Source organism: Pimephales promelas, chromosome 4 (assembly GCF_988280905.1).
Source record: "Pimephales promelas chromosome 4, fPimPro1.hap1.1, whole genome shotgun sequence".
In the NCBI taxonomy this organism is placed as follows: domain Eukaryota; kingdom Metazoa; phylum Chordata; class Actinopteri; order Cypriniformes; family Leuciscidae; genus Pimephales; species Pimephales promelas.
Genome location: NC_142772.1, coordinates 37,229,647 through 37,257,526, shown reverse-complemented (window position 1 = coordinate 37,257,526; position 27,880 = coordinate 37,229,647). Strand labels below are relative to the sequence as shown.

Below are 27,880 nucleotides of genomic sequence, written 5' to 3'. Positions count from 1 at the left end.
TAGTTCCTGTTCCAACGTGAACGCGCCCTGCTCTGTTGACGTCAAGGTTGCAGCTGTTCGGTTCGGCGTGAATGTAATTTTAGATGAGGATTCGGCCATTTCGACGGAACGACCTCGATGTAACGACGAAAGCGACGGATTCTTTTTATTTTTGAAAGCATATACAGTTCAGTTTCGGTCAGATGTGGAACGACGTATAAAGGAAGACGTTTGTTAGCATTCACGGCTAAGCTTTTGTCGATGAGCTAAAACTGTTTTCCGTATCGTACAACCTTGGGTATGTCAAAACAACTCTGCCGGTGGTCAATTTTTTCGTAATTAAAAATATTTAAGGAATTCTAGTAGATAACTAATGCTTGTGCTTGATGTTATTTAGACTGTGATAGATAATGGTTTCGATTTGTCGTAGTTTCGCATTAACGTTTAAAACGGAAGAGGTTGATTGAATAAATTAACTTTGTGGTTTGGTGTTCATTCAATTAATATGACCATGGAGCGATTATTTTAAAACTATAGTTGTTTTATATGTGTAATGTTACCAATTAAACGTGCTGTTACATTTGTTTCGAATTACCCTTCTGATTTGTGAAACTTACGGCCTTGTCTGCCCAGAGACACGCGTTCATGTTGCGTTAGGCCAAAGAATGTGGTGTCGTCGACCTCGTCTAAATTCGTTTGAATTTAACGTAAACAAAAGATAATTTTGTTTTATTTCATTATGTTATAATGAACCTGCTAAAAACCGAGCACCTTAAGTTGCATTTTATTCATTCGGTCTTTATGCCCCTGGAACATGACTGACAGGGCAGAAGTATCATGGGATTAAAACGCATTCAGTAGTTTAATTCATTGTTTGGTCTGTAAAAATATCGAGCCCTATGTTGTAAATATTTAAAAGGTCTTGAAAATATAAATGAATATATTAACAAAGACCTCAAACTATTATCTGGGTCAGTGTGTAGTATGTCCCTTTTGATCATTTAAATTCCAGAAAGATTGGCATCCATTTCTTCTGATATTAGAAAACTTGACAGTACTAGATTTGTTATTCAAAGAATAATGCTGGAACTTGCTGGCATTATACTACTAGTTTTATTTTTAAATTCAGATTTTATAAGCTTCAGTCAAAATATTTCTGTTTTCCGCTTTATTTAGCTTTTTTATGCCAGTCCGATTCTGTCATTACTAGTGTACATAAACTGGAAGTGTAATATTTCTGTCTGTTTTCCCATTGAAGATAGGTGAAAAGCTGAAAAATGGTAAGACCACACTCAGGATCTCCTCGTTCCAAACACAGGTAGTAGTTCATTGCTGTAGATATATTTATATTTTATATAATTTTTAATTCTAATATGTCTACTTAATTATTAATATAATGGTGATTCAATTTCACATTTGTTTCTCATACAGGCCTTTCTCTGACAACAACAGAAGCATGAATCACGAAGGGCGATTTGGCCCCCCTTCAAGAAGCCAGAGAGGTTTCAGAGGACCTCCTGGAAAAGCCCCACCAAGTTGGAGAGATAACAACAGTACTGGACCACAGTCATACCCCAAAAGGCCCTCGCTCATGGGTGAACGCAGAGAGCGACCACACGGACAGTGGATGCAGAACCAGGATCACTTCCATCCTTATCCCAGCTCACAGGATTCACAGCGGGGCCGCAGGAGGCCTTCTCCACCCCGCTCAAGCCGCCCTCCCCCAGTCCAGCACAGGCAGTCTCCTCATGGACCTATACATGGACCGCCTAGCCACAGAGCACCACTCTTCCATGGAAATCACCCTAGCCACACATCTCCATCTCGCCATTTCCATGGCCCTCCATCAGAAAGGCGGGTTCCTTCACCGCATAATTCCTTCAGGGGCCCCCAGCGACGCCCAAGCCCTCAGGAGCATGACAGGAGCTGGTGCCGTGCACCTCGCGACAGGCCCTTGGGCCGACCAGCACTTGGTGGTCACCACTGGAATGGCCGAGGAGGTTATTCTCACCCTCCTGGTGGCGATTCAAGGCTCTCCGGCCCACCCTATAGAAAACCCAGAGAGTTTCATGGAAGGAGTTCATATCCAGAGAGGTACAAGAATGAAGCTGTGAAGGCTGGGTAAAGTAAATATACGGTTATGTGTTAGATTGCAAAGTCCAGTACACTGCAGGGTGGTGAGAGTAAATCCCAGCTTCCTTCAGCTTTCTGTCAGTGTAAAGTACCACAGGATCTAATGATAAAGCTCATAAAGTGAAAGTCTGTCTGGAGAAATTGTAAAACAATGTGAGGCTTTTTCACCTTTAAGTTTTACTGGCACAGAAGTTATGGCCTGGGGCTGGATCTAAATTGATAAAAAAAAAATTAAGAGCTTCCACACAGCTCAAGCAGCACAAACTGGCATTATAACCCACATGTTTGTATTGTTTGTAATGGATATGTAGGTGGTCTGCAGAGAGAGATCAACGTGGGCCGCATGGAGAGGTTGGAAGAGAGTCTCGCCGCCCCAGCATGGAATGGGCACATGGAGGAGGGGGAAGTCCACACTCTCGGCCCCCTTACAGATCACCGGCACGAAGACTAGGCCCACCCCCATCTGGCTTCTCGCTCAGACCTTATCCACCTCTGCGACCTCAGGAAAGGCCCATTGGGCGGCCATTCAAGAGGAAGAATGAAGATTTCAGGCGTCCGCCCTCATCAAGTGGTTTTGAGCATGGGCCGCCGCCAAAGCGTTTCCGCAGGGAATTATCAGTGAGACCTCTTCCTCTCAGAGGCTTTCGTGGTCGTGGTTTGTCCCTCAATGATAAGAGTCGACTGCTAAAAGCACGAAATTTTAGAGCAGAGTCAGTGGCCCGGTTCAAACTGCCCCCACCAAGAATCTTGGACAGAGTCCAGAAACCCAAGCCTCAGACAACTCCAAAGAATGGCAAAGATTCTTCAGGAGTGCCACCACGCAAGATACCACTCAAAAAGATGCCGTCATCCAGAGAGTCATCCCCCAACACTGACTCCAAGACCGCAGAGCCTGAGAGGGACTCGGAAACAAAGGTGGAATCCCGTCGCTCTGTGAGCGCACACAGGTATGGTATTACCCCTCACACTGTGGCAATGGGCGCGTGATGTTTAGAAGGTCAAGCTTCCTGTTTTTCAATGGCACAACTTTCATCAAAGGGGTATCACCTTGTCAGATGAGATGGAGGAGGAGAGAAAAAGAAAATCATGCCTGTTTTCCTCCTCATTTTTGTCAACAGTATGATGTTAAACCTGTCATTGTCCAGAATACCTCTGTCCTTGTCAAGAGAATATGAGATAAGTCTGAGCAAGTGGTCTTTCAAAAATTTCACAATCGCAGTCTTTTTTGTTCCAAAAGTCAAACGCCATGTGTCCCACAATGATGCATCCAGATCGACTTTAACCCAGAAGAGATGTTTAAAATGTCTTCCAGGGAGGGAAATGGTTTTTAACCCGTAATCTGTAAGTGTGTGCAGAAGGATGGTCTGTCCTGTTATACCTACAATGCTCTGCCTCATTATGCAACTAACTGCAGTAACATGAGCAGAATTATATCTTTCATGGCTTCGTCTCATGGACATGGGATAGGATGTCTTGGAAAATGGAAACACAAGGACATCTTCATTGGAGAAGAAACGGGCAAGCTTGATTTCAGAAGCTATGACATTGAGACACTGTTGATGTATCACGAGAAGTTGTTCCCTTAGAAGAATTTAGATGATTGGCTGGATGAAGAAACAGATTGACTCTTTAACTGTTTGAGTGGAAACCAGATTTGATTGCAAGAAGAAAAAGAACTCCATTGAATGAGTCACCATGTACCACCCCTTAATTGAATAATGTACGATTTGGTCAGCATCTAATCCCATGATAATGGTCAAAGGGTAAAACTCAACTCCAATAACCCCAGAAGTTCCTTGAAACTGCACCTGAAAAGAGGCTTCGGCGTCTGAGAACTACTGTAAGAAGGAAGTCTTGCGTGCACTTTCTTCCATGACAGCTCAACGAGATGGGAACAAAATGGATGTTCTCCCCTGCCACATCCCTACTCCATAACTGCAGTTCTCTGATGTAAGAAAGATTTATGCCCTTAGATGCCTTTTATATATTTGGCATTGCAGCACTGACATTGACAAGCAGGGATCATGTTACTCCACAACCAATCCACTGACTGAACTGGCAGCATGTCGGAGTTGTGCTGAAGTTATAAAACCTGATCCATATATGCCTACTGAAGCATGCTTACCAAAATGGCAACCATTAATTTGTAGTGACCCTCATTAGAAGTTCTGCAACTGAAGAATTGTCCCAGCAGTTTTAATTTTAAATGCCTACCTGTTAAGTGAAGATGAAAATGCACATGGAAGAGGTTGATGAATGTCTTCACAGACCATGTAGTTTGAAGGTTTTGCAAGACAACTGACCAACAAATTCTTGAGAATTCTTCAGTCCAGCATTCGGAAGATCCTTCTATCAACTTTACCTCAATGTCACTGCAGAATCCAGAGCCACAAACCAGCTTTTATACCATGAATTGTTTTCCTGCAAGAAGTGGTCTTCAAGTACATCTAATCCAGTATGAAAGGATAGGTTAAGAGGATTGTGTCTGACATGTCAAGTCTGGATGAAAAGGAAGTGCTCAGCTCACCTGCCAATCTGTTAACTTTTTGGAGCGTAACATGACTTCTACACGGCGTTCTCCAGGCCACTCATTCAGTCTGCCAATATCTGTTATTCACATTAGCGAAAGGAAGGCTGCTAAATGTCAAGGTGAATCAGGGAAAATTAATCTACCAATTCAAACTGAAGCATGGAGATGATGGGCTTGCTTTGCTGTAAGTACCCATGTAGTAATCCATCATTGGTCCTTCTGCATTTGCAACAATACAATTGGGTTGTTGAGGACTGTGAATGTTTGAGTAATTTAGTTTGAAATGCAACATTTTCCCTCCTCAGTTCACAAAGCACAAGTTTATTACACTTTGAAATCAGATAACATTTTTGTGCATGCCTTCTGCTTTCTCGGAATATTTGATGATCCCATTTAATGTGACATTTTATTCCATGCTTAAGCGCCCATACGATATGGATCATTTGTTCACATGCCTCGTTGACTTTCTTTTCAGCTCCTCGCCAATAGACAGGCGGCTCTCACGTGACCTTGTTGTGGTTTCTCATTGGGAGGCAGGGCACAAACCCAGTACTAGTTCTAAGAACAATGCACCTTGGAGGAATAAGGCACCCAAGAACAAGTCTGGTAAAAGTCTGGCACTACTGTCAAAGTTTTGAACGATTTGCAAATAATTTATGCTGTTGCACTATGCTAGTATGAAATCTTTGCATGCAATTGAAGATTTTTGTTCTAAATGTTCTTCCTCTCCCAGAGGAATCAGAATCTCATGGAAATTTAACTCTGAATGAACGCTTCACCAAGCTACAAAGTCCTACAAGTTCTTCACAGGAACAGAAAGAAAGACGGTAAATGAACTTTATTTTTGGGGGATCATTACAAAACATTGTTTTCAGGTTAAAACAACTTTATATGCAATTTGGCTATTCATTTAAACAACTGCGTTTTGGTGGCCTGAAAACAGATTTCAAAGTGGAGGTCTTTGAAAATGATGCATTATTGTCTGTGTAAACTACAAAAACACAAATTTGTGAGAACGGTGACCTCATGCGCATGTTGAGTCTATAGGCGTGTAGTTTCTTTATAAAGTGACATTGACACTACTTACCTTGCATGCATAATACAGCGTTTGAGTTATATCTCCGTTTTTAGTATGTCGTGTAAACGTACCCTTAGTCATTTACAGCTGCTAAACTTTAACAAATGTTTCTGTAGGTCTTCTAGAAGTCCAGAAAAAACCCTGAGGAAGCCTGCTTCATTTCAGGTAAGGAAATTCTTAAAATGTAGATTTCGAAGTCTTGTTCTCATCATGGGTGCTTTGGAAATGAAAGCATTTCTTGTTTTACTCTAGTTTTAGATCTCTCTCTGACTCTTCCTTGTTAGTCATTTTTGTTATGGCTATTTGTAGTGAGACATTGTTCTTTACTTAGAGGCCCAATTTCCGCTCAACTGTTGGAATGAAGAGGGGACCAGCTCCTGATGGAGTTCTTAGGAAACCCTTAATGGTAGGTGATGCTTACTTGTATCAGTCTTAGTTCTAACGCTGAATAATAACTATAATGCATGATTAATTGTGTAGTCTTTGTAGTAGGCTTGATTTGAGTCATTTTAGCGGATGTGGTGTTTCCATTCACATTTTTTGTTCTCTAAGGGCACTTTAATTCCAAGACCACCCTTCAATCAGAAGCCTGTCTTCAAAAAGAGTCAAAGTATCATGTCAAAGTACAAGAACTTGCAGACGTTGCGGCATAAAGTCCCCCACCAGCGTCAAGCCACTAGCTATCGTCGATGGTAAACCAGAATGGTGAGTTTTACAGTCCACACACATTCATTTCAATTTGTGTTCAGTACTATCAAATCTTCTGCCATTTATGCTTGAAATCAAAGTAATACTCCAAGGCACTCGAATTGTGTATACAAAAGTTAAAAAGCCTTAATTAGATCTTGGCTTTTGTCCATAAAATTTGTGAAAGATACACCTACGTGTTACGGCTTATGCCTTCGTCAGGGTGTGTGTGTGTGCCATTTATATTCTATTATAACCGAAATTCCATCTGCTAATGTACTTTGTTTTTTCAATGTTATTTTTTTTAGATTGCATGTGCTGAAGCAAGTCGTCTACTGTAGAGACTCTCCGCGGAGTTCCCCAACCCTCTCACCTTCCCTTATCTCCTGCTGTACAACTGTTTGGTTTAATCTCTGTAAAAACGGCAAAGATCACCAAAGTATTTTTTTCTTCTTTAGCATTGTTTTTTGGAGTTGTTTTTCCATTTTCTTTGGTGTGCTTTAGAGATGAAGGTATTTAATTATGTGCGATAGTCCTTTTTATAGTTTCAAAAACAAAGATTAGTGTTACATTTTTGTAATGTACCTTTGACCTGTACAAAAGCTCTCTTTGCCATAATTTTGTGAAAATGATTTGGTTAATTTTTTTTTTCCATGTAGTTAACTTTATACATCGGTGTCTAAATAGCTGCTTTTTGAAAGTGACTGTTAAAAAAACTTATCGTGTGAAATGATCCATGTAGAATGCTTTGAGTAGCTTTCATTTGATAAAACCTACCGAAGAGTTTGAGCTCCATGTGTTGATATGACTTCCCTGGAAAGTTTTGTTTGTGTAGCTCAAAATCCACTTGTAAATTCTTTATAATCAGACACTTTGAATAAAAATGGAATTGTCAGACGTATCGAGTTGTTTAGCAAAATACTATATTAAGTACAATTTTTTTATGAGTTCAGATATTTAAAGGATTTCCTTACTTCATGATTATACACAGATTTTAGAGAAATTAATTCTGATTTGGGTCTTTGAAAGTGTTCGAATTCCGCCATCATTACATCAAAATTAAGGAAAAAAACAAAACCTAACCCAAAACCAATTCTTGAAACAATTTTACTCATAACAAAACCATGTCAGGGAATTATACTGAACTTCATTATCTTTCTGACTGGGGAACTAAGGTACAATACTTTATGCTGCTTTGAAACAACTTGTATAGTGAAATACCACACAAGTAAACTGATACCAGCAACATAATCAACATCCAAACTACTTATTGTAAAACAGCTTTAATATGTCTCTGTAAATTGTATATAATAGCACAGCGAACCATAAAGAACCAACAGCCATGATACAGTCTTTTAATCTGGTTATGGATGCAATTATTCATTCCAGTTGCTTACTGACTGTTTTCAGTTTTATTAGTGCAGTTAGGATCTTAACTAGCTGGTTCTAGGGCATTCAGTACTGGTGAAAAAGCATCATCTGTCATTTTCCAATTCTCATTTAAGTTAAGCCTCAGCTTCTTTCAGGACATCGTCTTTCTGTTGGAAGTAGTCTCTGAACCAGGCGATATGCTCCTGTTTCTGTTGAACCGTGAGGTGGTGATTCTTCGCAAGGCCTGTAATTACTAGCTCCATGAAGTGCCTGACTGGACCCTGGCGGGGGAACGATCCCTCAAGGTGCTTCTCCAAAAACACATGCTCATGGAAGGGCACACTAGCCTCATCCTCCAGCCCTAAAAAAAGTTGCATGATGTGCCCAAAAATAAGATTATGTATTGTACAGGATTAAAAACAGGAAGATGATTGCAACCTATTCCTGCATTGGAACTCACCAGCCTCGTTGTTTATTGGATATTGCCAAAGTTTGCCCTCTTTGGTCCACTGGATCATCTCCTCAAAGCCATTCCGAGGCATCTGATTTGTAGCTTGGACAATTTTATTAGCTAGATTAATGTCCCAAATGGTGGGGCCTAACATTCAAAGCAAGGCACAGGACAGAGTAAGTAAATACACTTAGTTTCACTTGAAGATAATCATATGCCAGTTTAGATGTGTTAATGCCATAAGACCTCTCCTTACCCACATCTGACAATGAGTCTTGCTCCGCAACTGCATTAAAGATGTTTAGCCTCTTACTAGTGAAAGGACTCTTCCTTTAAAAACAAAACAATGCACATGGTTAGTAGAACATGTATTGCATTCAAAAATATAATTTCAGGGAAGTGTTTTTTTTTTGTTGTTTTTTTACCTTGTGCGAATTGCATCGAGTTCACTAGTAATACCTCTGTCCTGAGTATATCCCTGTCCGTCATCGTCAAAACGAATCTGGCTGCTAGGCCTGGCATTTGATCTGCCATTCTGCCTTTTTCCAACTTTCATATCAGCAATTATGTCTCTGAAAGAGAAAAAGGACAAAAAAAAGGTTACTACAAAAGTAGTCATGTAACACTTTATGTCCTATTTGACTCTTTCATACATTTGCATGGCAATATCCATACAATATTCAGCAAATTAAATCTTACTTTCAGAAAATCATTTATTTTTAAGCAATTAAAGTTGTGATGTAACATAAGGAGCAACAGATTTTTTTTTTCCTATTGTGATGATTGAAAAAGGAATTTTTTTGACAGATCTATCCAATTTATATAGAGACATGCCACTTCCTATATGCCACTATATAGGGAAAACCCGTAATGCCAAAGCAACATTTAGAAACATTTAAGCCTATCATCTTGTTCCACTGACACATGCGCACAGTTGATGTCTGTGACAGCGGAGACGAGAACCCTTACATATGTATAGTGAAAATATAACCTGTGGGGAAAAGGCTGTTTTAAACCATATTTTCTTTTTTTATTTAAACTTATTTAGCGATTATTATCATATTTTACTGCTGTTTATATACATGCAGTTTTTATGCCCCAGTGACCAGTGAAAGTGCAGTTCTGACTCTCTGCCCATTCATTTAGATAGGAGCCTTGTCTTGTTAGTCCGAAATAGTTGCTCGGAGGCGTTGCCAAGATGGCGGCCAAGTGGCAGGACTTGCCAAAAAGGACTTTGGTTCTATCCATTGGCTGTCGATAGGTTGGAGGTAGATCTAAAGGCATGATTGCAGTTGATATAAAGGGGCAAAGTTTAAACTGATAAAGGGATTGGAGAAGACCGACGGCAACATGTCACCAGAGAGAAGTCTGTCATTTAACCGGAAGATCAGGTTATGGACAGTTTGATTAAAAATTACAAGCTCTTAAAAAAAAAAGAAGAAAAAGAAACATTATGAATCATACTGGTAAATGAAGAGTTCACAATAGCATTTATTAAAAAAGGATAGGGTGAATTTTCATTTTTAATGCAACTTTCAGACAAGCTGCCCTACCCGATGTTCTGTCCATCGGCTCTCCTCTGGGTGTCAGGTATGGCTTCATGTTTCCTCAGCTGCTGAAGGAGCTCTGACTCCGCCTGACGGCTGTTCGGCAGTGTAGATGCAGCGGCAGAGGCTGCAGCAACCAGTGTTGGATTCAAAGTCTCACTAAAATAAAAGCAAAAACTGAAAAATGCAGTCACTCTCACTTCAGTTTATATTTTTTTTGCTATTCCGAAACTAAAAATATAAAATGTATTAAATATATAATAACCATAGTTTATGAGTCTTAGTCATATAATTTAGCTCTTTAATATGGAAGTGCTGTTATCACAGGCCTTTTAGTGCCAGCATTACAGTACGCATTTATGAATGCTATGCTTGTATGCATTTATAACTCACTGTTGTTGTGAAACCTCAGCTGTTGCATGTTGGAACATGCTTTGTACGCTTTCCATGGGTTTTGGGTCAGGCCTCCCACTGGTTCTTGGAGTTTTGGGGGGTCTTATTTTACGTTTGGTTGTGACCTCCACCTTCATTGCCCCCAGCAGCTCCAAAAGACTCTCCTTCCCAGTTGTTGCCTTGTCAAACTTTTTGCTGTCCTCAGGTTTAACCACAGGTTCAGTCTCTAACTGTGATGTCAACATCGCATTTGAGATGTTATTGCCTTCATTCATTTTTGTGCTCTTCTGTCCATCATTGTTGACCTCAGTATTGGCCTCATTCTCTTCTGGTCTCTTTTCATTGTCTTCTGACAGTGATGTTGAGCTCTCTTTATTTTCACTGAAAAAGATGCTACTGGTTCCCAATGGCCTTGCTCTACCCATGGCCCTAAAATAAGAAAGAAAAAATCTGATGAAATGAGTGCTAACAATAGTTTTTTTTTTTTTTATTCTGAATTTGAATAACTCAACAAAAACATTTTGGTTAAATCATCAACTAATAAAGCTATAATTAGTAACACAATCAACATGGGAATGGAAAATTGAGCACATTGATCAAGTCTTCTTTTATTTATATCTGGGATATTTCAATTTGAGATTGAGATTTTGAACTGACACAAACATCAATCATCTGATCAGACCGGTCACCTCTCAGTGTCTTAAATCTCTAACTTACCAGATAACAGGGGCAAAACGCTCGTTCTCTTTAAATTTTGTGGATGGTAGTCGTGTATTCTGCGTATGAATTAATCCATTTCGGACCCGATATACATTTAATAATCTTTTATACATGATTGCACCTCTCAGAAGACCTCAATGTCGTCCATGCGCATTTCCCTGTGCAGCACAATCAACTGTCCGGCAGACGCCTCAGACGTATAAAAGTTCCGGGTGTCTTTTTGCGTCCAGTAAAGCAGCTCATTTGCCACTTTTTTCAGTGTTTAAACATTCAGTGATTTTATTTGTTCTAATCAGTCTGTATATCATACACATTGCTACAGGACAACTGAAGCGGATTGCAACAGGAAAGGGGAAGAGTTTATAAAACTGGTCCAAGGAAGGGGTCTGCCGCTGCCTCGGTCTCATCCCTCCAGTGATGGGAAATCTGAGCCATTTATGCGAATCGGTTCTTTAGAACAATTCGTTTCCAAGAAGTGGTTAAAAATGATTCAGTGATTCTTTCACGTCATAAAGTCATTACACCATCACGTTGCTTTTGGCATTCAGGGAGGTATTCCAAAAAGGAGGTTATGTGAATACCCAGGTATGTTTAAGGGTTAGTCATAGTAATTGTTCCAGAGTTCCCTATTTAATGAGACAAATTGGTCGTGATAGATTCCAAAAATTGTATACCGATTTATATCGATTTATAAAGCAGTTTAAAAAAGGCAATATCTATCTATCTATCTATCTATCTATCTATCTATCTATCTATCTATCTATCTATCTATCTATCTATCTATCTATCCATCCATCCATCCATCCATCCATCCATCCATCCATCCATCCATCCATCCATCTATTACGGGCGTGGCCTTGAAACCTCGCAAAACGATTGGAACTGATTAGTGTACATTCCTCAATGACAACATTGCCCGAATTACCTCTAAAATGTATGTACTGTGCCCTAATAATATGCTTAAGCTGGTGTGAGTAGATACAGTAGTAGAGATAGACTCACTAGATACCGGTACATTATAGTATTTTCAGTTCCATTCGTTTGTGCTTGTAATAACATGAACATTCGTTCCGCGCCCACAACACAGTACCCCACCCAATGTAACAGGTTTTCACAGGAACATATTACAAAACACGCATTTTTGGAACCAGTGCACCTCAAGCAAGTTTTTTGATACCTCAATCAACCTAGAGTTCAGGGTATGTTTGACGGTGAGATAACCTTTTATCTTTCTGCAATACCCCCCCTGGTCGTGACTAGTTATTATGGTTTTGCTCAAACGATTCACGAAAGGATTCGGCTCAATTGAACAATACGAATCAGACATCGCTTTACATACGGATCTCTAACGAGAGGTCATGACTCATCTGATCGCAGATGTGTCAGTTTAGTTAACAGCCAGCATGAGTCAAACCACTTCGCTACATATTTTCGTTTTGAGCGCTTTCGAGAAATAAGGTAGGCTATGCTTGGTGAATTTTTATTGTGAAATACGATACGTTGTCACAGTTTTACTTATAAGATGTTCAATCTCGTGATCTATATAGTGTTCAGTCAGTCCTGGTGATGCAAGAACACGCCTGTTTGTCTGTAACAACAAGTCCTTTATTAGTTGTCTCTGGTAACGAACCGTTTTTGATGTTACTTGCGTTGCGTCCCATAAAGACAGTTACACATTGTAGCATATAGCATCTGAAAGGCGTGAAGATAACGAACATCGCTGTGGTTAAAGAAAACATTGCTTTGTGTGAGAGTTTTTCAACACCACATGGTCTGTCGTTGTGTCTTGTGAGTGACTTGATTTCTCCAGTCGGCGTTGCTACTGAACTTTCTTACTATGAAACTTGAGATTTCGCTCCATTTTGTCTGCCTATGTAACTTTAATATCTTAGTTCTATCGATTATACTTTAAACGTGCTGCAACAACAAATCATGAGGGGAGAAGTTACACACTAAACAGTTTGGGATTATGTAGTAGTCTACTTTATAGCCTACAAATTAAAGTAGCCTACATTTACATTGTTTTTAAAATAAAAATTTCAAGTATTCTCATGTTTTCTTTTCTCTGTCTCATCTTTTGCGCATACTTTTGAAATAGGATTTCTTGGAGCACATTTCACCATGGCACCTCATCCAGTGGTTCAGGCAATAATAGACCTCTCTGCTGGAGCTATAGGTAACTTCACATTGCATCATCTCATTTTGGAGGGTCATTCATGAACATTGTCCTGGGCCCTATAATGATAGTGTAGGACACACTTTAATTCTGCTCCACCATCTAGAATGTAAACCCTCTCTTTTGTCAGTCCTTATCTGACCTTTGAGTTGTGTGTTTTTGCTTACCTCTGTGGTTTCGCAGCCTAGACCTATTGTCTCAGCAGTCCCTGCACCACACACACACACACACACACACACACACACACACATACACACTCACTGACCAGGGCTGTTTCCCAAAAGCAAAATAAGCCTAGTAGATCGTAGAACCATTGTCACCAATGGTCCCTGCAATCAACTTAGCTTGCGATGCTTTTGAGAAACGCTGCCCTGTTCTGTTCATCTTAGATCTTACTAATAAGAGGGTGAGAAAGTTTGTAATACATGCTACTGTTTGTGGAAGTAAGAAACACGTAAGACTTTCATTCATCTTTGGAAATCAAATGAAGATATTTTGGATGAAATCGTAGAGCTTTCTGTTCTTCCCTAGACACCTACGCAACTGACACTTTGACGCTTTAAAAAGTTCATAAAGAGATAGTAAAACTAATCCATATGTATTGAGTGGTTTGGTCCAAATTTTCTGAAGAGACTTGATCACTTTATATGATGACAAGTTTGAATTGAGGCTTTTATTTATTTACATATTAACATTGATCAGCGAACATAAACACGCTTGATAAAAGTTATCTGGCACCATGCCGGATTTCCGGTGTACAGACATGTCTGCAGAAAAAAAGTCATCAAAATGAACAAATCTTTTCCCGAGTCAACTCGTTCATTTCGTTCGTTGAATGAACCAAATGACATGAAAAAAATTGTTCATTTTGATAAACGAGTTCGATCAGGAGAGTCACAAACGCTCATCACAGAGCAGAGCAAGGCGACCATTTGAGGTCATAAAACTTAAAATGTATCATTTATTTTTTTAAATGAGCGATCGTTTCGCTTGATAAGACCCTTATTCATCGTCTGAAATCGTTTAAAGCCCTTTGAACAGTTTGCAGTTTGCACTGAAACTGTCTTTTGGAGCTTGAACTGTTTGGTTACCAGTAAAGTGCATTAAATGGAGAAAAATCTTGTAATGTTTTCATCAAAAACCTTAAGTTATTTTTGACTGAAGAAAGAATGACATGGATATCTTGGATGACATGGGGGCGAGTAAATTATCAGCAAAAGTTTTTTTTAAAAGTGAACTACTCCTTTAAGGTGAGAAAATCATTTATCTTCCTTAGCCTTGAATATTGCCAACTGTCTCGTCCGCCATCTTGCGCGCCCCCTTGACCTTAAAGTACGCTGGTACGATTTGTCTCTAAACTATGCAAAAACCTCTGTGCACGCACAGTGATCAAATCACACAACAGCATATCAAGCAGAGTTCGACCAATCATAGCGCTGGGTTCATTCCCCAAATAGCAAGCAGGGATGATTGACAGATGCGTAAGGCCTATCATTAAAAAGACACTGAAAATCGACAGCAATCCCCGCTTGATCCCCCTTACACTCCCATGGCCCTCTGTCTGGCTGAGTTCATAAGCGAGGTCAGTACAGTGGTCACGGTACTTCTGACTCCTGAAGGTAAACGGGCTGGGGTCGATGTGGAAAGTGTATTGAGTTAATTTGATTATCACACGTGAGTGATCGCATGGATTATTTTATAATACTCTGTCATTCATGGTCACTCGATAAGAGGAAGACCTCATACAGCCATGCAAATTATCACATGATTTTGTATTGATGAACAATAAATCTAAAAATTAAAATCTCTATGGCTTACTGATTATAAAAGTGCTGTGATTTGTGGATTAATTTGTGAGGTGGTAAACTATCCCTTTAACATTATTTCATTCTGTCATTTTAAACCATGGGATCAAAGTTATAATGCCAATAGTACCAATTAAAATCATTATAGAAATATATTTGTTTGTGTATTGCTTCTTTTTATGCTGTTACAAAGGTAATATGTGTCCGTCAGTCTATTTTTAATTTTCATTTACAAGAGAAAAACATCTCTCTTTCTCTTCTCCCGCTCTTCTTTCCATTTTAGGGGGCACAGCTTGTGTATTTAGTGGTCAACCTTTGGATACGGCTAAAGTGAAAATGCAGACATTCCCCACTTTGTACAGAGGCTTTGTGCACTGCTTTGTGTCAACATACAGACAGGTGGGCCTTCGAGGGCTGTATCAAGGTACCTCGCCAGCCCTCATGGCCAACATCGCAGAGAACTCTGTGCTCTTCATGTGCTACGGCTTTTGCCAAGAGGTGGTGCGCTACATCTCTGGGCAGGAGAAAGAGGCTGAGCTCAGGCAAGTTCTATCTGTGTGTCACAAACATTTACATTTATGCGTTTTGGCAGCTGCCGTTACGGTACCCAATGCAACTTAGATTGCATTGAAGTTTATCATTTCATGCATTCCCTGGAAATGTAACAATGAATTTGACATTGCTAGTGCCATGCTCTACTCTTTGAGCTACAGGAAAAGTATGTAGTATAGTTGCCCCCCCAAAAAATGCATGAAATAAATCAAAATAAATATTTTTTTTGTTTGTTTGTTTTTTTGCTTGAATTGAAAAGTGATGCACAGATGGTTAAGGTGTGTTTTTTTTTGTTTTTGTTTTTTAATAATTCCTTCTTTGCTATTAAAGTTGTCACTGAGGTGTACATGATGTTCACTTTAAATTTGAGAAGAACTTCTTATATTTTTTCGGATGTTTTGTAATCACTTTTTCATAAAAGGTGTATATTGTGATTGTGATAAGCAATATTGTTCAAAAGTTTGGGGTAAATTATTTTTAAGGGTTTTGAAACCAGTCTCTTATGAACTTCAAGGCTGCATTTATTTGATTAAAAAAACAGTAATATTGTGAAATATTAATATTATTATAATATTTCAAATAGCCTTTAAATAACTTTTCTATTTGAATTTATTATAAAATGTGAAATATTCCTATGATGGCAAAGCTACATTTTCAGCAGCCTTCAGAAATCATTGTAATATTTTGATTTGATACTCAGTTATTATCCATGTTGGAAACAGTTGTGCTGCTTAATATTTTTTTGAGGATTCATTGACGAATAAAAGGTTAAAGAACAGCATTTATTCTAAATAGTAATCTTTTCTAATAATTTAAATCCCTATCACTTTTTATAAATTTAATACATCCTTGCTGAATAAAAGTATTAATTTCTTTCAGAAAAAGAAAGAAATGTATTGAGCCCAAACTTTTGAATGGTAGTTTATATAGTTACAAAAGTTTGATGAACTTTATTCATCAAAGAATCCTGAAATAATTATAAAAGTTATATATATATATATATATATATATATATATATATATATATATGTATATATATATATATATATATGTATATAACAGCTGTGCTGCAAAAAAATAAAATAAATATATATATATATTATTTTTTTGCAGCACAGCTGTTTTCACTGATAATAAATCGGTGTATTAGAATAATTCCTGAAGGATCATGTGACACTGAATAGTGGAGTAATGACTTCATCTTTGCATCACAGGAGAGACTTTTTTTAAGTGTATTGAAATAGAAAACCAATATTTTAAATTTTAGTAATATTTCACAATATTACTGTTTTTTTTTTTACCATATTACTGATCAAATAAATGCAAGCTTGATGAGCATAGAAGACTTCTTAAAAATAGTAATGTTTCCAAACTTTTGACCAGTATCATTCTCGATCAAAAAATGTAAGATTTTAAATTTGCCATTCATTTCTGTTCTGTACAGTGACATGCAGAAAGCGTGCGCAGGCTCTGTGGCCTCTATTTTCTCCTCTCTGGTCTTATGTCCCACTGAGCTGGTGAAGTGCCGACTGCAGGCTATGCATGAGATGGCCTCCTCCGGCAAGATCGCCCAAAGCCAGAAGTAAAGATTGAGCCTTCCTTTCTGCGGATACTGTGCACATATTTTTCCATTTACTTTCAAGAACTAGCATAACTCATGATGATATTGTTTATCTCCTCTCTCATCTGTCTGTGTTTTCAGCACAGTTTGGTCGGTGATAAAGTCCATTATGCATAACGAGGGTGCTGCAGGGTTCTTCCAGGGTTTAACCCCCACTATTGCCCGTGAGGTGCCTGGATATTTCTGTTTCTTTGGAGCATACGAGCTCTGTCGCTCTCTCTTTGCTGAGTACATGCACTGCACCAAGGATGACTTGGGTATGGAAACCACTGTAGTTTCAGTTTCTACATTTTATCTTTGAAGTTAACTTATCTAAAAATATTGACTACATGATGACTAACTCCATACTTTGTTTCTCATTCATTGAATAGGCTGATATTTCCTGTGAGTACTTAATGACATACCTGAGTCAGTCATTAGGAGGAGAAGGACAAACATTAAAATCAGTCAGTAAACAATGAACTCTTTGTTTTAAATAGAGCAGGTCATTCAGTTTTTTCTGGTCGATGGCGACAGGAATGTTAATGTCTGCTGTAGGTGTCCCTTTCAAGTAAAAAGCCAGTATATACATTACCCTTCAAAAGTTTGTTGTCAGTAGGTTTTGTATTTAAAGAATTTAATACTTTAGTAAATATGCATTAAATTGATCAAGAGTGACAGTAAAAATGTAACCTATTTACAATAATAAATCCTAAAATAACATCCTTTTCGCGCCATAAGTCATGCGCACACTAAAACTGATGATGTTGGTTAATTTTGAGTCAGACATGTGAATTCATTGAACCGGATCATTGAACCGGATCTCTGACTGGATCATTTGAGTCAGTGAGTTGTTGACTCCAGAACAGATGCAATCGGATCGGTCCAATTCACGAATGAATCGTTCAGTGTGGTTTCCGAACCGTTTTAGCAGGTTAATTGAAAAGAATCAGCTTGTTCACAAATTGGACACTGCTATCATGTCCTGGAGTGGGTACGATTTCTTCAAATCAAAATAATGAGTAAACGTAGTGGGCTAAAAATTGCGATATTTTTCCGAATGTAGCAAAGTAAAAGTTTCCCAAAATAAAAATGCTCGGATAGTACTCGAAAAAAGTACTTTAGTGACAAAGTAAAAATACTTTGTTATTTACGTCACCTCTGGTAAAGTTCGTGGCATATATTCTGAGATGTGACGTGTCCATGTTTGATGAGTGGGCGTGTCTGTGTTTTGTAGGTGTAGCCCCCATTGTGTTTAGTGGAGGTTTAGGAGGAGCTTGTCTCTGGCTTGTGGTTTACCCAATGGACTGTGTTAAATCCAGGATACAGGTCATGTCAATGACAAGTAGGCAGTCTGGCTTCTTTAAGACTTTCATGCATATCTTCAGAACGGAAGGTAAGAGAAAGATGTGTTTTAGGATGCTACATATTATTATTTCAATCTGTTTTAAATGCATTACCTGAAACCACCATTTGACTTTGATTTTGTCTCCTCATTTTCAGGTGTAAGGGCTCTATATTCTGGTTTGACTCCCACGATGATCCGGACGTTTCCGGCCAATGGTGCTTTGTTTTTAGGTTATGAAGCCAGCCGCAAAATCATGATGGCCCAGTTTGACAGCTGACCCCTTACTAACAGTACACATTCTTTTCTCTTGTTGGGATGTAGCGTTTTTTTAATTTGCATAAACTATCAATGAATAATATTTCTTACAGCATTTATTATTTAGTATTGTTTATTATTCATTGTTAATTCATTTGTTCATAATACATTGATGTATATGTATACAACGTGAAACGTTAATATTTTGGATTATGTAAAAATTTACAGCACAATGTTAACAAATTCATCTTCATTGTAAAGTGTTACCATTATTTTAATTTTAATCATTATTAGTTTACTTCTTGGGCCACAGAAATGGTGGTCCCCATTGTGCTATTAACGCTAGTCCTATCATGGCTATTATTTGATTTGGAACACTGTAGTCCACATACTTTCAATTTGCAGTCTACCACGCTGTAATTTTGCCTTTTTCTTCAATCTAAAAGTCCTACAGAATACAACTTTTTAACTTTTAAACACTAATAGACAAAATGAACATTTGAGATTAAACCTGAATGATGCGACTGCCAACTAGTTGTTGATTTTAGGACATCTACATTTACATTTAGCTGACATTTTTATCCAAAGCGACTTACAATTGCTATATATGGGGTTAAGTGTCTTGCTCAGGGACACATTGGTGTCTCACAGTGGATTCAAACCCGAGTCTCTCACACCAAATGTGTCTTATCCACTGCGCCATCACCACCCACATCTAAATGGGTTTTTAGGATTACACTTTGTAGTCTGTATTTATTTTTTTGAGTCAATATCTGTAGGCTATTCTTTGTATTTTGTTTTGTCTTGTTTGAGATGAGGTGAGAATGCCTTGTTCATAATTTAAAGTGTTTAATTATTTAGATGGGTTCAAAAGTCAGAGACAATCTTGTTTAAATTGAATATTTTCATTGAAATATTTCATTTACAGTAGTGACCAATGTTACACATTTGGTTAATGATCTAGAACTGGCTAATCGTGTTTATATTATATTTTCTTTGTTTTAAATCTTGTAAAATATGAATTCCAGATGATCACTGTGGTCTCAGACTTTGGACCCCACTGTATGTTGCTCTTTGTGTGTTACATTGTCATTCTGCCAAAAAACATTTACACGCTATACAGACTTGCCTTACATTTCATATTCAAGTCATTTAAAACTACTTATGTACCAGTACAGTATTGCAGTATTACATTTTCATATTCTATATTTGAGGAACCCTAACCCCCTTTACAAAATTGAATTGTAAAACCAGGACTGTCGTTTTTGTTTTTACATGCATGTGTATTTGACTTATTTTAAATGTTTTTAAGAGATTTTTGAATTAACTAGATGCAAAATCATAGATTTCTGGAGATAATTAAATTGTATAATATTAAATGTGAATTAAAGTCACATTCCCCACATTGTGTAACCGTTTGTATGTTTTTTTAAATTTTATTTTCAGTATGTTTATTTAATTTCTAAACTATAAAAATACAGGTAGATACAAAACATATGCTGTGTCATTAAAGTACTTTTCCTTTAAAATATTATTCAATCTGGAAGATGTTAAACATAAGCAGTTACTTGGAGAAAAAAAGTAATAAACCAAAATATCAGCAATAAACTTCAAACAGTGAATATGACAAGATTAGTGCACACAGAAAGTACAAATAAAGCTCTATTTCAGTGTTCAGAGAGCATCTTCCACGAGAGGGCGCTTGTTAACTGATAGGGAGGCTGGGATGTGGATGTAGACATGATCTCCCTGGCATCAGGACTGGAGCAGTGAGGGCTTACAGCGGCTAAAACACATGGAAGAAAGTGTAAGACAAAGAACAATCTCATTAGTACATATATGCTCATTTAACTTAAAGAAACTTCGACAGAAATATATTTATCTTGCACAGTGTGTACCAGTAGAGATCCTTCGAAGGGGTAGGATTGTAAGCTGCTTTTTTTTGGTCCATTAGCCTAGCTTTTATTACATTATTGTCTTTTACATATTCGAAATAAAGCCATTGAGTCATTATAATGTGATACTCATACTAATAATACAAATATTAGCTATTAAAACAAAATGTCTTCCATGTTATAATTTTGACAGTAAACATCTGTTGTGTAACACTTCATTTGCCAAAAAATTAAAGAGCTTGTTTAGTTTTCATTTTAATAAAAAAATCTATTAATGTTTAATGGCTTCATTTGATTGCCAAATATAAAACTAAATAAATTAAATACACACAATTTAGAAACAAGACATTTTTGTTAAACTGTTAATAAATTGCTGTTAAGTTGAACACTAGTTTCATGATTTAAATAAATTTTTGATTATTGTCCCCGTGAACCGGAAGTTGCAAACGATTTTTCTCCAGTGCTGTGACGTATTTCCAAGTGAAACAGAATATTGAACAGAGGGCAGGGTTTTACTCTAGCGCTCCTCCTCTCCATCTCTCGCTCATAGCAAACTAACGGTTTGAGGGGAGTGGTTAAGCGTTTCCCCACCCAAACTGTGAAGCCTACGTCATCAGAAAAAGAAACCGTTCCAGACCGGAAGTAACTTTTCAGATTTTGATTAAAGATTACTAAGGTAAAACATTTTTTTAATATATATTCACTTGCACGGATTAATTGTTCACCACAAGACTAGTAATATGCGCTAACAAAGTAAATAGGTTCAATTTTGATTTCACGGGGACTTGCTGCATCACGTTGGTAGGTTAGGCTACTTTTTATTGAGCAAACCACAGGGGATACATATCACAAAAAACACCTAAGAAGACGAAGAAACTTGAGGTAGAGCAAGGCATTAAAGTAAATAAAAAAAGATATAGGCTACTTTTTTTTTTTGGTCAGTCACGACATTCAGTGTTCTGGTATTTTTTTACTGTTCACCGTCGTCAGGTGTATTTTAAAATGACTTTATTTTTTCACTTTGAGGTATTACAATTAGATTGTGCCAAAAAAATTTCGTGTATAGACCATTTTGCAAGATGTAAACAACACTGGTCCAGAAGCACTTCCTGTTTCAGTTTTTTAACACTAGCTACATAAAAGCTGGGATAAAATACAACCAACAGAACATAAAAAAACTGAATCAAAAAGTTAAACAAATATCTTTAAGATGTTTTCTTTACATTTGAAATAAAGAAAACAGTTACAAACTGTCTGAAACAGGGAGGGTTTCTGGACCAGTGTTGTTTACATCTTGCAAAATGGTCTATTCCTCATTCACCAATGTATTTCTAAAATGGCGCCTCTCACCCCTTTCTCTTTGCAGGTTCCGCAGAGGCAGCCGAATAGGCCGTTGATCATCTGAATGGCACACAGGACGAGTTGCACTGCGCTGGTCACCAGCAGTGTTGAGAACAGACCCACATTAAACTCCACCACATTGTTTGGCTCAATGCATGTTCCCCACGTGCTACGGTCCTTAAGGTAACTCTCGTTTCTAAGAGATATAGACGACAGCATATTTAAACAGAAACATGTGTTATCACATGCTTTACAGTGCCGAGGTTGATATCTTACCTGTCTTTAAATGGAGTTCCCCATAGGACAAGTAAATGTTTGCAGTATGGTCCATTGATTAAACCCATCAGAGCCACTATGAAACTATAAAGAGCCCCAGCTACACCCACTGCTGAAAATAAAATGGACAGGAACATCTGAAAGAGAAATTAATTAATTATTTAATTATTGTTCAAAAGTTTGGAATAATTACATTTTTCCATGTTTTTGAAAGAATTCCCTTATAGCTTACCCAAGGCTGCAATTATTTGCGTTTATTTTTTATTTCAAATCATGGTTCAAACAAACATGGCTGGTCAAGTTCAAGGCAAGGTTTACTCTTTTGGCTTAAATCGATGCGTACAGCCGTCTGCCGGAAGCTAGTTACTTTAGTTATTCTCTTTTTCCATCTAATTTGTTAACACGATAAATGCACAGATCCAGTTAATTTGTAGTGAACTGACAACATACTTCTATATAAGTAGTTTTTAATTAGGTTAATACTAATATAAAAAGACCTAAATACAGAATAAATACTTCTGTAAGCTGAAAATGATAACTTTACGCTCATTTGAAATTGATCTATGTTGCCGAGAACAGAGTTTTCAGACATAATGACTTGTTTTTATTAGGTAATGTGTGTGTGTATATATATATATATATATATAAAAGATATTATTAATATCTACTTTCTGTCACAGTTTATTTATTTATTGTCTAAAATGTAAAATCTTCTTGCTCAACTAACTACGAAACAACATCCAACTGATCTATCAACCTCACTCTGTGTGTGTGTGTGTGTGTGTGTGTGAGTGAGTGAGAGAGAGAGAGAGAGAGAGAGAGAGAGAGAGAGAGATTTTATATTCTTAATGGTTTAGAGTTTAACACTTTGCTGTGTGGATAGGCAACATCAGTCCTTAGAGGGCCACTGTCCAGCAGAGTTTAGCTCCAACCCTGAAAAGAAACTAACCTGCCTGTAGCTTCAGTAATCTGGAAGACATTGTTTAGCTTGTTCAGGGTTGGAACTGAACTCTGCATGACAGCGGCACTCAGACTGATGTCACCTATATCCCTGACTTAAGATCTATTTCTTATCAGTTTTAATGACAAAATAAAAGTGTAAACGATTTATTTGTAGAGCACTGACTACATAGTCTAGTTTTATAGAATTTTAATAATAAGGTTAATAAATGTATATATTTTTTAAAAACCTTAAGATAAATAGGCTACTTATGGACTTACAAAATTTTGAGCTGCAAATGATAACCACACTCATTTGAAAGAGACCTATAACATAATATGACATGAAATATCTAAATGTAATTTCTTTAATGGATGAGGCTGTTGTGGTTCACGGTCATATGGCAGCTGCTGCAGTAAATTTGGCATATTCCAATGATTTTGACATCGTTTTTTTCATTTACCCGCTTTAAATGCTCATTGCCCGCCATGCACAGTTGGGTCCGAGTGATGGGGTGCAGGGTTTGGGCCTTGCAGCTACATTTTTAGATTAGGTTTGCTTATAATAAAATCTCTACAATTAGGTTTCTAAATACTCTAAATGTGGAAGCTTTCTAAATATTTTGCTATTTTACAATACAAATGCATCCCTTCTCCTGAGCTTGTAAAGGTCTAGTGGACAATTCCCTTTATAACTTAATTTCTAAAGGATTGTAGATAAAACTGAAGTCTAAAAATAAAGATTTTGTCGGTGGCAGGATTGCTCACTCACCCCACAGCGATTAGCACAGCAACCCTGCTTTCCAGTCAGGTGAATGTGAAATGCTGGAATCAACACCTGGAGGACAGACAATCATTTTTGTCATTTGATAAATTTTGGATTGACTCTAACACACAATAAACCCTGTTTACAATAGATTAACTTTGATCCGCATTTGCACCACCATAATACCTTATAAGGAGAATCACACTCTTTGACTGATAAAGATAGGCATTACGCATGAAACATCAGTATTTTTTTTATATTATCTCAGTTTCTTTTAAAACAAGGCAAAATCTTTTCCTTGCATTCCCTTTTTCCCCCCTTACATTCCTTTCCCAAATCAAATTAAGACTCTGCATATTCTCACACAAGCAGCCTATTTGTTGTAAACATGTGACTGACAAGCTCCAAACTAAACTGAGAAGCATTCACACGATATATATTATCATATATGCACGCTATGTTGTTTAAATAGAAATAGAATTGATATATAGTTTACAATTAAACATAACCAGACTCACCATTATCCCCCCTCCAACCAGTCCTCCCATATATTTGACCTCCTCTGTAATTTGTTTGTTCTGCACGTACTTTACATCCCAGCCAGGAAAAAACAGCATAATATTACAGATTATGGAGATGACCGCCAATGGGTACAGACTTGTCCCGACGCAAAACGCACATTTTCCTGTACACATGTTGCGAGGTGGGTGTTAATCCTGAAGTCAGAGAATAACGGCTGTAATCTGTAAAGTAATTGATATAAATAAGCTCCTAGATAAAAGCACTTGACGAAAAGTTTGGTCGTTGCCTCTGAGTCCTGTACACACCCTGAAGTTGTGTGTGCCTGAGTGCAGCGTTTTTATAAATACTGCTGGTCGTTTATTATTGAGTTAAGATAAGACCTGCCCATGGAATCGAGTTCCTCTAACCGCACCCTTTCTGGATAATCTTTAATCAATTATTACAGTATAAAAATAAATTGTTTTATGTTCTCTTATTTTTGAGAGACGTGATAGTTAACGTTTCAACTGAAGTAAGCCCTATAATCAAGATATCTCTGGAATCACTCATATTTTTTTTTAACAAACAAAACAGGAGTTTATAGCTTTTAAAACAACCACAATCAAACATTAAAAAACACAGTCTATATATAGCCTAATTTATACAAATCTATGTTTATATGCATTTGATAAAAGTTTTGAGGAGATTTAGAAATGTCACTCTGGTTGTCATAACAAACGGTACATAATTATTCGGTTGCATCCTGAGATCTCACATGAAAGAAATGATAAACTGTGGGGAAATATGTGTGTGGGATGTGTGTTATATTAACCAAATAATGTTTGAACAGGGTGGTATAAACCAAATGCTTCTTGGGACTTTGGACTGTCTCTGTAGTGAGACAAAAACACCATGGTAGTGACACTGTAAAACAAATAACGTTATCTATCCATCTCATTTTCTTTGCTAAACGACAATTGCCCAGTGCCCAGCCTATATTTATTTATAACACATACTGATTCTGCTGTTTTAACTGTTTTATTTCACTCAAGAAAGTTTCCGCACTTTTGAACATGTGCTAATATTTCCATTAAAGGATTAGAACAAATTTGCAATGACCGATAATGAATAGATTTTGTTTTTCACACAGTGTGAGTTTGAGTTTATGTTTGAGAAGAGGTGCAGTCATGGTTTATAGTAACACCACAAGAACACACCTCTCCTTTAAAGGCTTTTCCTGTTTACACAACCCCTAACCCCAGCATACTAAACATGCCGACTGACACTCAACCTTTTAGGCAAACCATGGTCAAAAAGATTTCGGATTGATATGGCCTTCTTCACAAGCATTCTTTAAAGTATTAGCAATCAGTGGATCGTCAGTGGGAGTGTCTATCAGTCAACTTCACAAAACAGTAACTTCCAATTTAAAAAAAGAAAAGAAAAAAAGTAATAAAAAGTTGTTTAATTTGATATTTACATCTTATGTATCCAATGAGCACTAGTGGAAAGGTGTTTATAGCCAATAGCATACCCTTGTTTTGGAGTGTTTTAAATACTTTACTTAAGATCAGACAAAGAATAACACTCTTTGGTGTTAAACGAATATGAACCAATAATATAAAGATTAAAAAGCCCTCTTATCTTGGCATCTTATCTCAGTATTCTTTCACGATTTAATTTTTAACATGATAGTCAAATGAAATGCTTCCATTGGTGTCACATGCACAATTCCCACAAATCCCACAATACCCAATTGTCCCCCTCTGGCCAGGTGCCTTGTTTGGGTGTGATTTTTGATGCCCTGCTGACTTTTAATTGCCATTTTAAAAACATAACGAAGGTTACTTTTTTCCATCTTAGGAACATTACGTGTATTAGACCATTTCTTTAGGCTTGATGCAGAAAGGCTTATCCATGCCTTCATCACATCAAGGCTTGATTATTGTAATTCTCTCTTTAGTTTACTAGCAAATTCTATCAGGAGGCTGTAATATATACAGAACTCTGCCGCACGTGTTTTGACTCATACATCCTCACATACGCATCACATTACACCCTTGCTCCAGCAACTGCATTGGCTTAAAACCATGGGGGAATAGACTTTTCCTATGCGCCTGGAACACACTACCTCACCTATTGATGCTGCTTCTGTGGATTGTTTTAAGCAACTTTATATAGTCAAGCTTTTAAATTATCATTTTATAATTTTTGTCTATTTTTTGATACTTCGATATATGTATTTTTTTACTTCCATGTTTGATTATTTTGTTCTGTACATGCTGTAGCGCTTTGAGAAAGGCGCATTACAAATAAAATGTTGCATGACATCCACATCCTCAGTTTCACTCATACTTAGTTTGTCTATTCAGAAAATAAAAACAATTCATTTATTTTACTTTCCAGTACTCACAGTGTTTTGTTTTTTTAATGCTTGCACACTAAAAGTGGTACTTGGGGCCCACGCAGTAAAAACATTCATTCCCATTCTTTTGACCAAGTCCGCAAAACTACAAGCACATTATCTGCTTTACACTCAGTTTGCAATTGTGAAACTAACTTTTCTTTACAGTAGACAAACATAAAAAAAATTGCTCTTGTGTTTCGTTTGGAAAACATTGCCAAATATTAAATGGAGCACTCATTTACCAATTACCTACACCCTGTGATCATGTATGGAAACATTTATACCTTATTTGTTAATTTAAAAATCAATGTTTTGAGAATAATTTGCTTATATTTTATCAGGGACGTGCACAGACATTTTGGGGGCACTTCTCATAATTTATAAAAAATTTTTTTCTTAAATTCTTTACCAAATTATTTTAATTCCCTCACTGTCATAGAATTGTTTCATACTCAACAGAGACAATGGTCTATAATCACTAGGTTTATCACAAAAGCAGGCAACAGCAATGGAAGCTATGCCACAAACTGCATGCACTCCTGGCTGTTCTCTGCTGCTCCTTTTCCAGCCTTTCTGCATTCTTTTCTTTTCTGCAATGCCCCAAAAATGAATACATTAATGTATTGATTAAATACATTATTATTATTGTTGCTATTATAATTACACCTACTTTGCATGTGCACACATGTTTGTTTTTGCAGAAGATCTGTAATGTTTTTCGTGCTGTGTTTTGTGGCTTGTGTACCATTTCATAAATTGTGTGTAAGCAATTTTTAAAAAAAACCTGTAATATGCATGCACCAAAAATCTGAATTCAACTGAATTTTGTGAGAATAAGCAAAGCATTGAAAGAGGTTTTAAGACAAAACATAAATTTAAAATAAACATGAATGTTGTATTAATAAATCAACATCATAAAAAGTTAATTGCCCTGTGTATTATTTTTAGGGGAATAAATGGAAACATCTCAAAAATTGCTAGAACAGTGGCAAATTGAAAAGAAAGTAAATGGCCATAAGCCTCCTTTTTGATCTGATATCAGTTTTTTTTAAGTATCATTCGTGTAAAATTTGACATTCACAATAGGGAATAGTGACCCTTAGTTTTCCGCATTTGTTTTTACCTTATGT

The 27,880-nt window shown here is 37.2% G+C and overlaps 4 protein-coding genes across 5 annotated transcripts; 2 read left to right on the top strand and 2 right to left on the bottom strand.

The window, feature by feature from the left end:
• Positions 1-51: 51 nt before the first annotated feature.
• LOC120470413 (uncharacterized) lies at positions 52-7,308 on the top strand. The gene is made up of 10 exons (XM_039659978.2): positions 52-277; positions 1,238-1,297; positions 1,411-2,073; positions 2,424-3,059; positions 5,118-5,248; positions 5,376-5,469; positions 5,837-5,885; positions 6,052-6,126; positions 6,273-6,425; positions 6,716-7,308. The coding sequence occupies exons 2-9, from the start codon at positions 1,257-1,259 to the stop codon at positions 6,414-6,416; spliced, it is 1,833 nt and encodes a 610-aa protein (XP_039515912.2). The 5' UTR covers positions 52-277; positions 1,238-1,256; the 3' UTR covers positions 6,417-6,425; positions 6,716-7,308.
• Positions 7,309-7,671: 363 nt separating this feature from the next.
• mrps31 (mitochondrial ribosomal protein S31) lies at positions 7,672-11,078 on the bottom strand. The gene is made up of 7 exons (XM_039659979.2): positions 10,887-11,078; positions 10,170-10,598; positions 9,783-9,935; positions 8,655-8,801; positions 8,486-8,559; positions 8,239-8,376; positions 7,672-8,139 (listed from the first exon to the last, which is right to left on the bottom strand). The coding sequence occupies exons 1-7, from the start codon at positions 11,000-11,002 to the stop codon at positions 7,913-7,915; spliced, it is 1,284 nt and encodes a 427-aa protein (XP_039515913.2). The 5' UTR covers positions 11,003-11,078; the 3' UTR covers positions 7,672-7,912.
• A 1,115-nt stretch (positions 11,079-12,193) lies between these two features.
• slc25a15b (solute carrier family 25 member 15b) lies at positions 12,194-20,033 on the top strand. 2 transcript variants are annotated; one of them, XM_039659704.2, is made up of 7 exons: positions 12,194-12,347; positions 12,988-13,065; positions 15,154-15,412; positions 16,867-17,004; positions 17,125-17,300; positions 18,260-18,418; positions 18,526-20,033. In XM_039659704.2, the coding sequence occupies exons 2-7, from the start codon at positions 13,011-13,013 to the stop codon at positions 18,645-18,647; spliced, it is 909 nt and encodes a 302-aa protein (XP_039515638.1). In that variant the 5' UTR covers positions 12,194-12,347; positions 12,988-13,010; the 3' UTR covers positions 18,648-20,033. The 2 variants fall into 2 exon arrangements, with proteins under 2 accessions (XP_039515638.1, XP_039515639.1); XM_039659705.2 differs by lacking the exon at positions 12,194-12,347 and adding an exon at positions 12,535-12,677.
• tm4sf21a (transmembrane 4 L six family member 21a) lies at positions 20,031-24,702 on the bottom strand. The gene is made up of 5 exons (XM_039659707.2): positions 24,361-24,702; positions 23,849-23,914; positions 22,138-22,274; positions 21,871-22,057; positions 20,031-20,411 (listed from the first exon to the last, which is right to left on the bottom strand). Exons 1-5 carry the CDS (start codon positions 24,535-24,537, stop codon positions 20,403-20,405), a joined length of 576 nt encoding a protein of 191 aa, XP_039515641.2. The 5' UTR covers positions 24,538-24,702; the 3' UTR covers positions 20,031-20,402.
• Positions 24,703-27,880: the final 3,178 nt, after the last annotated feature.

Coding starts and splice junctions, on each gene's coding strand:
- LOC120470413 (XM_039659978.2), top strand. CDS start 1,257: ATGGTAAGACCACACTCAGGATCTCCTCGTTCCAAACACAG. Junction 1,298..1,410: donor TCTCCTCGTTCCAAACACAG/GTAGTAGTTCAT, acceptor TTTCTCATACAG/GCCTTTCTCTGACAACAACA. Junction 5,470..5,836: donor CAGGAACAGAAAGAAAGACG/GTAAATGAACTT, acceptor ATGTTTCTGTAG/GTCTTCTAGAAGTCCAGAAA.
- mrps31 (XM_039659979.2), bottom strand. CDS start 11,002: ATGTATAAAAGATTATTAAATGTATATCGGGTCCGAAATGGATTAATT. Junction 9,936..10,169: donor GCTGAGGTTTCACAACAACA/GTGAGTTATAAA, acceptor CTTTTATTTTAG/TGAGACTTTGAATCCAACAC. Junction 8,802..9,782: donor GCCGATGGACAGAACATCGG/GTAGGGCAGCTT, acceptor TTTCTCTTTCAG/AGACATAATTGCTGATATGA.
- slc25a15b (XM_039659704.2), top strand. CDS start 13,011: ATGGCACCTCATCCAGTGGTTCAGGCAATAATAGACCTCTCTGCTGGA. Junction 17,301..18,259: donor CTGCACCAAGGATGACTTGG/GTATGGAAACCA, acceptor TGTGTTTTGTAG/GTGTAGCCCCCATTGTGTTT. Junction 18,419..18,525: donor GCATATCTTCAGAACGGAAG/GTAAGAGAAAGA, acceptor CCTCATTTTCAG/GTGTAAGGGCTCTATATTCT.
- tm4sf21a (XM_039659707.2), bottom strand. CDS start 24,537: ATGTGTACAGGAAAATGTGCGTTTTGCGTCGGGACAAGTCTGTACCCA. Junction 23,915..24,360: donor TGGTTGGAGGGGGGATAATG/GTGAGTCTGGTT, acceptor TCTGTCCTCCAG/GTGTTGATTCCAGCATTTCA. Junction 22,058..22,137: donor GGAACTCCATTTAAAGACAG/GTAAGATATCAA, acceptor TATATCTCTTAG/AAACGAGAGTTACCTTAAGG.